The following is a 10,458-nucleotide window of genomic DNA, read 5'->3' on the forward strand; positions in this document are numbered from 1 at the left end:
CAGACCGAACTCAAGAAGATCCATATTCTAGTTGGGCCTAATGGATCAGAACTTACTTCTACCAATCCGACGCACAACACAAAGTTGATAGCGAAAAAAACATCCTAATAATTTGATGTACATCCCATAATAGATATTTGGTATGGATTATAAACAACAATCTATAGATTACTATATAGTGTGTCGGATATTGCTGGCCAAAAAAAATTGTTGTATAGTGTATACTGTATAGCATATTGCTGGCCGGTCTTTTTTAAGATTTTTATTTTATTTTTGTCACGTGACAACTTTTTATTCGTCCACATGTACAATTAATTGGCTAGGAATGATGGTATGATATTATTTTAAGAGGTGGTGACATCCTAACACTCTCTTTAAAATAGGTTTAATTTTTTTTATATTGATTAAAGATATCTAAGAGTAGTAGGAGTAAGTAATAGTACTATATGACATTCATCACGTGCAGGCCAAGCCCAACATTAAATAAAATGGTCCATGGTCCTAATTGGGCCTAAGAATCATAATGCAGGAGAGAGAAGATTATTAGCATACCATCCACAAGTTTACAGGCACTCTTCATCCTGAAACTAAGATACACTTGCAAGCATTTTTCTCTCTAGATCTATCTCTGCGAAACCATGGAAGCCGTTGCTACAGCAGGCGTCGAAGTTGTTGTCCAAAACCTGATCAACTTTCTCAAGGAAGAGTACTCTCTGCTTCGAGGTCTCGATAAAGATGCTGAACAGCTGCAGGAGACTTTGAAGATGATTCAAGCCTACTTGAGTGATGCTGAGAAGAAATCCACCACCGAAGCTGTCAAGATGTGGTTGAGGAAACTTGAAGCTGTGGCTTTCGATGCTGATAATGTCTTGGATGAACTCAACTATCATTTTCTCTACAAAAAAGCGAGGAAAATGGACGCACCCAATCCCAAGCCGAAGAATAAGGTACTATCATGCTTGTCATCCTGTAGTGGTAGTCGCATTTCACGTCGCTTTAAAATGGCTCATACCATCAAACAAATCAATGCGAATTTTGAGTCTGTCAACAAAAAGGCAACACAACTTGGCCTTCAAAACATGCTTGTGAATGCACCTCCTGTGGCTGTTGATACTTCTGATGAGACTGATTCGTTGAGTCTTGATCCAATCTTTATTGGAAGAGATGATGATGTGCCTAAACTAGTTGACATGCTCACCCAAACCCACCAAGAGGAACGGATGTTTTCCATCGTTGCTCTTGTGGGAATGGGGGGTATGGGGAAAACTACGTTGACTAAAAAAGTCTTCAATCATGAAAGGGTGAAGGCTCGATTCGGATCACTTATTTGGGTTCATGTTTCTCAAACCTTTGATCCAATCATTCTTTTCAAAAAAATCCTTTCAACATTGCCTTCACAAGGTGGTGATGAATGTCAGAGTAAGGAAGCTATCCTGAGAAAGCTTAAAGATGCTCTCAAGGAGAAAACATATCTTCTTGTTCTTGATGATGTATGGAATGAAGATGTTCCAAAGTGGGAAGACTTTATGAATTCCATGTCAGGAGTTACTTCCACCATGGGAAATGGCATTATCATCACTACCAGAAGTCAAAATGTTGCTTCAATTGTGAGACCACTTGAATACACTTTAAGTGGCTTATCAGATGATGATTGCTGGTCCATAATCAAAGCAAAAGCTTTTGATGGAAATGAAGAAGTTCCACCACAATTTGAGATTATTGGAAAAAAGATTGCAGAAGCATGTCGAGGTTTGCCCTTAGCTGCCAATGTAGTTGGCGGTGTGCTTCGACGGTGTAAGTCCGAAGAAGAGTGGCGCTTAATCAGTGTAAATTGTCTTTCAGATGCTGAAGGTGCTGAAAGAATAAAAAAAATACTGAAATTGAGCTTTGATTATTTGCCTTCACCATCTCTCAAGAAGTGCTTTGCGTATTGTTCAGTTTTCCCTAAAGGTCACGAAATTATGGAAGCAGCAAGTCATTGAGCAGTGGATGGCAGAAGGTTTTCTTCAACCAGATGAAAGAAATGAGATGGAAGATGTGGGAAATAAGTTTTTCAATGTTCTTATACACAACTCTTTGATGCAAGTAGCAGAGAAGAGATGATTATGGAAATGTGGACTTCTTGTGTGATGCATGATCTTGTGCATGATCTTGCATCTTCTGTTTTATCTAATAATGCGGACGACAGCACCCCAATTCGATACATGTTTCAAGAAGAAGAATCAAGTCATATTTCAAAAGAAGTGGCCAAGCATTTGCGTACATTATTCTTGAAAGGTGGAACTTCTGGTATTATGTTCTCAGACTTCCAATGTCTGCATAATCTAACTCTTTGATAGAAGTTCTGAAGAGCATCAGTTGCCCAATTCAATTAGGGAGTTGATTCATTTGAGAAATCTTGATCTTTCAAATACATATATTAAAGACATGCCGGAGTGGATTGGTGAACTCAGTCACTTGCAAACGTTAAGATTATCAAGTCTTCAGTCTCCGCAGAAACTGCCAAACACATTGAAGTACTTGGCTAACTTAAGGCATCTTTATATCTATGGTGTAGAGTTGCCTGCGGAGATTGGGAGATTAACAAGTCTCCGAACACTACCTTACTTCACAGTGGGTGAAGAGAAGGGCTATCATATTGAAGAACTCGGAAGTTTGAAAAATCTCAAAGGAAATTGGCTATTAGAAATCTTGAGAGGGTGCGTGACAAGGAAGAGGCTCTGAAAGCCAATATATTGCAGAAGCAACACTTATCTGAATTGCGGTTTGAATGGGGATTGGATTGTTCGGGTGAAAGAAATGATGAGAGTGTGTTGGAAGGTCTCAGACCTCATGCAAATCTGAAGAAGTTGGCGATTGAAGGATACAAAGGCAAAAGATTTCCAACATGGTTACAGGGTGAACCTCAAGGCTCTTGCTTACCACTTCATAACTTGATTGAGATAAAACTCATTGGGTGCTCAGAATGTGAGGAAATAACATTGGACCACTTGCCAAATTTAAGGTCGCTCTATATAATGGAATTAAAGAGTTTGAAATGTTTGTCAAAGAGGTTTTTCTATAACCATCGCAATCTCTCAAAATTGCGCATTGATGAATGTGATATGTTGGAAGCATTACCAGATGGGCTGGACACCTTCAATTCTCTGGAGGTGTTGAGTATAGGAAAGGTGTAAAATTCTGAAGTCGATGGGGAATCCAAGCTGCGGAGAAGGAGAAAATCAAGGAACCCTCCGTGAGCTGAGCATTATAGACTGTGGAGAACTGATGGAATTGCCTCGTCAAATGCTAGAGTTGTGGGCCCCTACAATTGAGTTTCTTCGAATTGGAGGGATTAAGGAGCCTAACGAATCTACCAATGCTAATTGACTGCCTCGCTAAATCATCTCGTCTCGGAGATTTAACAATCAGAGGCGTTCCTAAATTGATGTTTGCTGGTAGTGTTGAGAGTTGGGATTTAGGTAGCTTGCAGAATTTAAATATAGATGTGAGTGAGGAGTGGTCAAAAGAGAGTGTTGATGACTGTGAATGGCATATTGGAAGGCTGTTGCAACTCACTTAGGGAGTTAAGATTAAGAGGGGTGGAAAATTGGGAGTGGCTGCCTCAATCAATTCAACATCTCACTTCTCTTTCTTTATTAAGGTTGGAAAATATAGGGATAGAAGAATTGCCTCAATGGATTGGAAACCTCTCAGCTCTAAGAGAATTATATCTAGTATGGCTGCACAAAGTTGAGGTGCCTGCCCTATGTGGATTCATTGAAGCACCTCACTAAATTAAGTGTGCAAACAGAGGTAGATCATAACAGTCAAGTATTTTGGACGAATGAACGATTTGCGTGTGAACTTGTGTGCCTAAAACAGCTTTCATCATTGAACAGGGTTATGCATATATCATATATTTTGATGGATTAAACAGTTTTGAGCTTGTTTTGAAGGTCGCTTGAACGGGCTAGGCGGCTCTGGTATGGGAGTCGACTCGAAGTACCTCCGTGGATACCCGTTTCAAGCATCGCATATTTCACTGCCGTCCCACAATCTTCCCTTCAGAGAAACATGCAAGTTTAATCTTGCAGTTTGCAGATTCAGTCATCTTGTTGATTTTGATCTTGTAGTTTATCGTGTGCAAACAGAGGTAGATCATGACAGTCAAGTATTTTGGATGGATGAATGGTTTGTTTAGCATTTTTTGCATAATCAGATGAAAGTTAAGTGAAATGGATGCTGATAAAACTATGAGTAGAATGTACTAGTGCTCTTCTGATATGCTTGAAAACTTGTGTGTTTGCTCTTCTCATAATACTTGCATGGTTGTCTCAATCAGACTGCCTTGAGAAAGGAAAAGATGAGTGAACTTTGAGTTGAGTGGTGATTTGGAGAAGAAGATGGTTTCCTAATTGCCTTACAAAGATGGCATTTGTGAGGTATGATATTATTGTTCAGTATTAGTACATGAGTCATTAAAGTTTACCATATATTTTGATGGATTAAACAATTTTGAGCTTGTTCAGAAGGTTGCTCGAACGGGCAGGGCGGCTCCGATACAGAAGTTTTGACTCGAAGTACCTCTTTGGATACTCGTTTCGAGCATGATTATGGTCTTCCTCGGGTTTTCAGAAACGCAGATTTCATTGTCTTCTTCGATTTATCCTTGAATAAGAAGAAGAAAGTTGTTTGATCATGTAGTTTTGCATATTCCTTCATTGTGTTGATTTTGAGTTTCTAGTTTATTGTATTGAGTTTGTCGAGCTTGATCACTGTCAAATTTTGATATTGTTGATCCCATTCACTATCAAATTTTGGGATTGTTGCATGTGGAGGAAAACTTGTGTTGTCAACTTTTCTAAGTATAATGCATGTTGTTTTCAGTTAGTCCTAGTTACCATTATTTCTTGCATTCTAACATTGTACTCTAATTTAATATCTACAAAATTATTACTGATATTATGAATTTTAAAAAATTATGGAGTATAAAATATTAATGTTTGATTTCTTTAATTTCTCCTTTTTATGAAACTTATGAAATTAATAATATTAGAAATAAAATTTAAAATATTACCATAATCAAAATAATACTCTAAATAATAGTATTAGTAAAAACTAACACAGACGATATTCGTGGACGGTGATCATGAAAAACACTTCTTCAATTCACGATTTAGAGTCTCATTTTGACTTTGTGTGGATTTTAATTGTAAAGAAAAATATGAAAATGATTAATGGAATTTGGATTTATTTTTATATACAATTAATTTTATAATGATATTGATTTAGTTCATTTGTTTTAAAACAATATGAAACTTAAATTTTGGGCATTCTGAATTGGTAAAATATGACATCATTTTGTGGGGGAGTGTTTCCTATTAACATATAACTACAAAAATACACATGAATAAAACGACATCGTTTTCGTGGGATTGAGAAACCCTTCAAATTGATTAAACCCCTCTTTTTCGTCTGGACTGAAAAGAGCAGGAAAAATGGCGCTGTTTCGAGCTCGCGCTGTCTCCTCCTCTCTCCTTCGCTCATGTCTACGCGCTCCTTCTCGTTCTCTCTCTACTGGTAATCCTTTTATATGTGTGTGTTTTGATAATATGCATTCACAGTTTTATTTGCTTTAATAGGTCTCATTGATCGAAATTAGGATTGGCTGATGGAAAATAGAAGAGAAATGTTGAATCTTTGAGCTACGGATTGTAATTGTGATTTCCCCACGAATTTCATCTGAAGATTTATTGACTAATTAATGAGAAAATTTTCAATTTTGAGGTAGTTTGAAAAGGCCATTGTTGGATCTTCTCTTTCGATTCAACTGAAAAAAAAAGCAATTGTTGGTGGTTAGATTTTAAATGTTACTGTGAATTGTTGACATAAAAGGTGCTGGCGAGACGGTGGAATCGAAGGAAGTGCCGTCGTTGAAGTCGATGATGAACCAAATGTTGACGCTCGACATCAGCTCTCAATATGGGAGCTGTATGCCTCTGTCAAATATGCGAATCGGGATGAACATTCACAACATTGAGCTCCGCCCGGGGCAAGGTGGGAAGCTTGTGCGCGCTGCAGGCACATCTGCGAAGATACTCACGGAACCGAATAGATCAGCCAGGTACGGAGTTGATCTCTAATGTACGAGATATGCTTATCTAATGATGGAGAGAATTCGGTATGCCTTCTATGGAAACTGATGAGTTGAGAACTAGAGATTAAGTATGGTTGAATTGATAAAGATTAATGGTATTCAGTATTGTGGTTCACTATTTCGACTTTGTATGCAAGGTTTCTTGTCTAGAGATCGTTAAGTGTGTATAATGTTGTCCTGTTTTAAGATATCATTTCGTAAATTGTGGTAAGCAGTAGCATTTAGTACCCCTAGATTTAGCTTTATCTAGTATAGTGTCTCTGACCTTGAGTAACACAGTAATGAACGTCAATTGTGGTCCCTAAGCTTTAAAATCTCTATGTTCTTTGTTTTAGCTGTTTAGGTAGGCCACATGGAATATCCGTTTATTATACTAAAAACCTTACTATGCTAACTCTCGCCTTCTCTTGCCAGCATCCTCATACATTCTACTTTCCCGTGAACATTAATTACCGTTTACATAGGGTTATTATATGATCGGCATTAAAACAGAAATTTATTGCATATTTTCTCAATTCTCTACACTGTTGAGAAGGGAAAGAGTGGAAACCTAAGAGTAACTGCTTGATGGGTTTCACGTGGTGCGTGATTTCTGATTTCTGAAGGGCTCTTGCGAATGGCTTTCTATATATTACTCCATCAACATACCTTGTTGGAAAACTTTTCTATGTTATATCACAATAAAGTTTTGGTTTTGAACTACGCATCTCCAGAATTTAGAAACGTTTGAAACAGGAGCGTCTTTTGTGAATTTTAATTTTGGAGCTCTGAAATTCGATGGATACATTGGTTGTGAGCAATCATTTTTGAGGCTTGACCTACAGTGATCAAATGAGTTATACCAGATTCCTACTTCAGCTTGAATCTCGAAGCCTAGGCTTGATATAGAGGACTATTTCTCAGTCTCGTCTCCCTGTTGGAACGTCAAAAACATGGGACGGTTTCTTGCATGATAATTGGAGGTTTCTCGATTCTTTGTTTTGCTTTAGGCTTGTATTGGCAGCATTTACTGTGATTGTTTTATGCTGTATCTTTATAAGAGAGGGTATGAATTTGATTGGCCAATGTTTTGCTTACTCTGCTTCAGTGGTCACTGCTTGTCGGTTATTTCTTACGACGCCTGATATTTTCGTTAGTTTACAGTCAGCTGTTTCGATGTTTTTTACAGGTACTGTGAAATAAGACTGCCGTCTGGAGAGAAGAGACTGATAGACAAGAGATGCCGGGCAACGATAGGGGTCGTGTCGAACCCTGAGCACGGGGCAAAGAAGCTGAGAAAGGCAGGTCAGTCCCGGTGGCTGGGGATCAGGCCCACAGTGAGAGGTGTGGCGATGAACCCAGTCGACCATCCCCACGGTGGTGGTGAAGGAAAGAGCAAGAGTAGCGGAAAACACGGTCAAGTCTCGCGTACGCCGTGGGGAAAGCCTACCAAGTCTGGATACAAAACTGCCCGCACTAAGAAGAGAAAGATTTAAGAGTGATAGTCTTCACAATAAGAGGCCTGTTTTCTTCCATTTTCACTCATTTTGTTTTGTGGATTTGTAGTGATGTCCTTCCTCTTTTATTTCAACTGAACCAATTGGAGAAAAATACTCTCTCCGTTCCATAAAAGATGTCACATTTTTTCCTTTCCGTTTTTGGAAGAAGTTAATTCTCATTACACAAACCATAACATATTTGAAAACATAGCAAAACACATAGCAACACTCACTACAAGCACCTACTCACGAGCAACTACAACGACCTGCTTCCCGACATTGCGGCCGGAGAAAAGGCCTACGAGAGCACTGGGTGCACTCTCGAGGCCCTCGGCCACGTCTTCAACATAAGTGATTTTGTCTTCCTTGATAAGAGGTAGAACCATCTCAAGAAACTTGGGGTACAAATGGTAGTAGTCGAAAACAAGAAATCCTTCCATACGAATCCGTTTCGATATTAGGTTAAACAAGTTGTGCACGCCTTCTGGCTCCTCGAGCTCATACTGAGAGATCAAACCACACACTGCTATGCGCCCATGAAGTCTCATGTTGTTCAACACTGCTTCTAGAAGCTTCCCTCCCACGTTCTCGAAGTAGATATCGATGCCATCGGGAAAATACCTAATTAGAAACAAGAAAACAAGATTGATCTAGCAAGTATTTTGAGGTTTACACAATCAAAATAAAGATTGAACTCAACTAATGAAATATTAACAAATCTCCAAAAATTTAAACTCAACTTAAGAAAAAACCAACCTCTTCAAAGCTGCATTATAGTCTTGCTCTTCTTTGTAATTAAATGCCTCATCAAACCCAAATTTGTTCTTTAATAGATCAACCTTCATCAATATTGCAAAACAAATTAAGACACTAATTTTATACTACTAGTAGCTATTTTGTTAAAAATAGTAGTAGTAATTAATAACACTAATATAATCCTCAATGATGTAACCTTTTCTTTGCTCCCTGCACTTCCAACAACATAACATCCGGTCAGCTTGGCGAACTGACCGACAAGCTGCCCGACTGCCCCGGAGGCAGCCGAGATGAAAACAGTCTCCCCCTTTTTGGGAGCGCAAAGCTCGAAAAATCCAGCATACGCTGTCATGCCCGCCATACCTGTACCGCCATCAAATCGATGCAGAATGGTCGGGTTTTGAATAGGGGTGAGTATTCAGTTTTCGGATAAAATTTTTTCCTTATCGAAAGCAATTTGAAAGTTCCTATTTTTAATCGGAAGTGAACCGAAAAACTAGAAATATCCAAAAATAAATATGATAGGATTTTCAGAATTTCGGTTTTTTAAAAAAAAACTATGTCAAACCAAAAATCTAAATTTTGAAGGAAAAGAAAATTTGATTTGACTCGAATATTTGAAAATTAATTCTAAAACGAATTTAATATTTCGATTTGATTCGTTTCGGTCATTCATATTTTGACTATTCGCCTCTTAGTTACTAGGTTCTCGTTACCACCAACTAAGTCATTCGAGAGAGCTAAAGAGACATACCGAGAAGTCCAGTATAGTAGGAGAGAGGCACATCGGTGTCATTAATTTTGAACACACCGGTGAGATCCTTAATGAGAGTGTACTCCTCCCAACCGACGATCCCCCAAATCAGGTCACCCTTCTTGTAATCGGTGTGTGAAGAATTCAACACTTTCGACACTCCATATCCAGAAATAGGCTGCCATCAACAATAAATTAAAAGATAATCAAAAGTCAATGTACAATGTTGCATATTAAACATGATTTACAAGACCAGTACATTAAGATGATAGAGCTCATTTGGTCTATAAATTTCATATTCGCGCCGTGGAGAACTAACGGTATGATGTTAGTAACAATCAAGATTGAAAAGATAATCAAAATTTAGTGGTACAATGTTACATAAACAGGATCCAAATGACTAGTCTTATCATTGGTTTAAAAATTGCACATGGGCCAACTACCTCGTTTATCACGACCGACCAAATTCCAAGGCCACCAGTCTAGCAAACGTGTTAGTATAAACTAAACAAGACCAATTTTACATAAAAACTCATCCCATAAAGACCAGTCTATCACGAGAGGTAACTAATTCGATCCGCATATCCAAAATTTGTTAACTTACACAATCGATACGGGACACCGGACCTAGTTACATTCACCACATCATCCAATAATAGTAAAATCATAGATCCTATATAAACACTTAAATAACTAATTAAATATACTAATTAAATAACATATGACTAACCATAAGTTAAAAAATAAGAAGGAAACCGATCCACTTACATAGCCAAGTTTGAAAGGGCCAGCAAAATAGCCTTCAATATTTTTCATGCGACCAATCAAGTAAGGGTCACACGACAAGTAGAGATTCTTGACCAAAACGGCGCCGTTTGGGATCTCCGAGGAGATGGTGGATTCCTTCAAAGACATGTTGGATTCTCTAAGAGATCCCTTCACGTAGTTGCTTAGTACAATCTGCTTATTCCTCATTTCCTCTCCCATTTCTGCAATGTGTGTTGTGTGTGTGTTTTTTTTCTCTTCTTTCTTGAATTATCTCAGTGTGTGCTGTGTGTGTGGTGAAGAATGAGTGGTGTGTGTGTATTGTGTGATTCCTAACTTTATTGGTCGTTTTTCTTGTGTTAGATTTTTATGGAGCAAATAAATGTGCATGTTTATATTCACATTAAAGCACTGCCATAAATTAATTACAGAATTAAAGTAGCACTCTTAATCTCAATCTATCAAAGAAAAAGTGAAAAAGTTAAAACTCCCTCCGTTAGGATAATTTGGTCACTATTGATCTTTGATACGGGATTTTAAGAATTGTAATGAAAAGTGGGTTGAAA

The 10,458-nt window shown here is 38.1% G+C and overlaps 3 protein-coding genes and 1 long non-coding RNA gene across 4 annotated transcripts; 3 read left to right on the forward strand and 1 right to left on the reverse strand.

Annotated features, from left to right (window-relative positions):
- Positions 1–638: 638 nt before the first annotated feature.
- Positions 639–1,982, forward strand: LOC125209085 (putative disease resistance protein RGA1). Its single transcript, XM_048108688.1, has one exon. The coding sequence runs from the start codon at positions 639–641 to the stop codon at positions 1,980–1,982; it is 1,344 nt and encodes a 447-aa protein (XP_047964645.1).
- A 1,954-nt stretch (positions 1,983–3,936) lies between these two features.
- On the forward strand, positions 3,937–4,872 carry LOC125200658. The gene is made up of 3 exons (XR_007172745.1): positions 3,937–4,135; positions 4,325–4,424; positions 4,512–4,872. It is a non-coding gene; the product is annotated as an uncharacterized LOC125200658 (long non-coding RNA).
- Positions 4,873–5,417: 545 nt separating this feature from the next.
- Positions 5,418–7,771, forward strand: LOC125200657 (60S ribosomal protein L2, mitochondrial-like). The gene is made up of 3 exons (XM_048098359.1): positions 5,418–5,562; positions 5,878–6,106; positions 7,308–7,771. Exons 1-3 carry the CDS (start codon positions 5,481–5,483, stop codon positions 7,612–7,614), a joined length of 618 nt encoding a protein of 205 aa, XP_047954316.1. The 5' UTR covers positions 5,418–5,480; the 3' UTR covers positions 7,615–7,771.
- LOC125200656 (2-alkenal reductase (NADP(+)-dependent)-like) lies at positions 7,741–10,217 on the reverse strand. The gene is made up of 5 exons (XM_048098357.1): positions 9,896–10,217; positions 9,128–9,305; positions 8,570–8,736; positions 8,374–8,456; positions 7,741–8,238 (listed from the first exon to the last, which is right to left on the reverse strand). The coding sequence occupies exons 1-5, from the start codon at positions 10,112–10,114 to the stop codon at positions 7,860–7,862; spliced, it is 1,026 nt and encodes a 341-aa protein (XP_047954314.1). The 5' UTR covers positions 10,115–10,217; the 3' UTR covers positions 7,741–7,859.
- Positions 10,218–10,458: the final 241 nt, after the last annotated feature.

This window comes from Salvia hispanica, chromosome 1, assembly GCF_023119035.1.
Source record: "Salvia hispanica cultivar TCC Black 2014 chromosome 1, UniMelb_Shisp_WGS_1.0, whole genome shotgun sequence".
In the NCBI taxonomy this organism is placed as follows: Eukaryota; Viridiplantae; Streptophyta; class Magnoliopsida; order Lamiales; family Lamiaceae; genus Salvia; species Salvia hispanica.

Coding starts and splice junctions, on each gene's coding strand:
- LOC125209085 (XM_048108688.1), top strand. CDS start 639: ATGGAAGCCGTTGCTACAGCAGGCGTCGAAGTTGTTGTCCAAAACCTG.
- LOC125200657 (XM_048098359.1), top strand. CDS start 5,481: ATGGCGCTGTTTCGAGCTCGCGCTGTCTCCTCCTCTCTCCTTCGCTCA. Junction 5,563..5,877: donor TTCTCGTTCTCTCTCTACTG/GTAATCCTTTTA, acceptor TTGACATAAAAG/GTGCTGGCGAGACGGTGGAA. Junction 6,107..7,307: donor GAACCGAATAGATCAGCCAG/GTACGGAGTTGA, acceptor TGTTTTTTACAG/GTACTGTGAAATAAGACTGC.
- LOC125200656 (XM_048098357.1), bottom strand. CDS start 10,114: ATGGGAGAGGAAATGAGGAATAAGCAGATTGTACTAAGCAACTACGTG. Junction 9,306..9,895: donor GCCCTTTCAAACTTGGCTAT/GTAAGTGGATCG, acceptor TGTTGATGGCAG/CCTATTTCTGGATATGGAGT. Junction 8,239..8,373: donor TATAATGCAGCTTTGAAGAG/GTTGGTTTTTTC, acceptor GTTTCTAATTAG/GTATTTTCCCGATGGCATCG.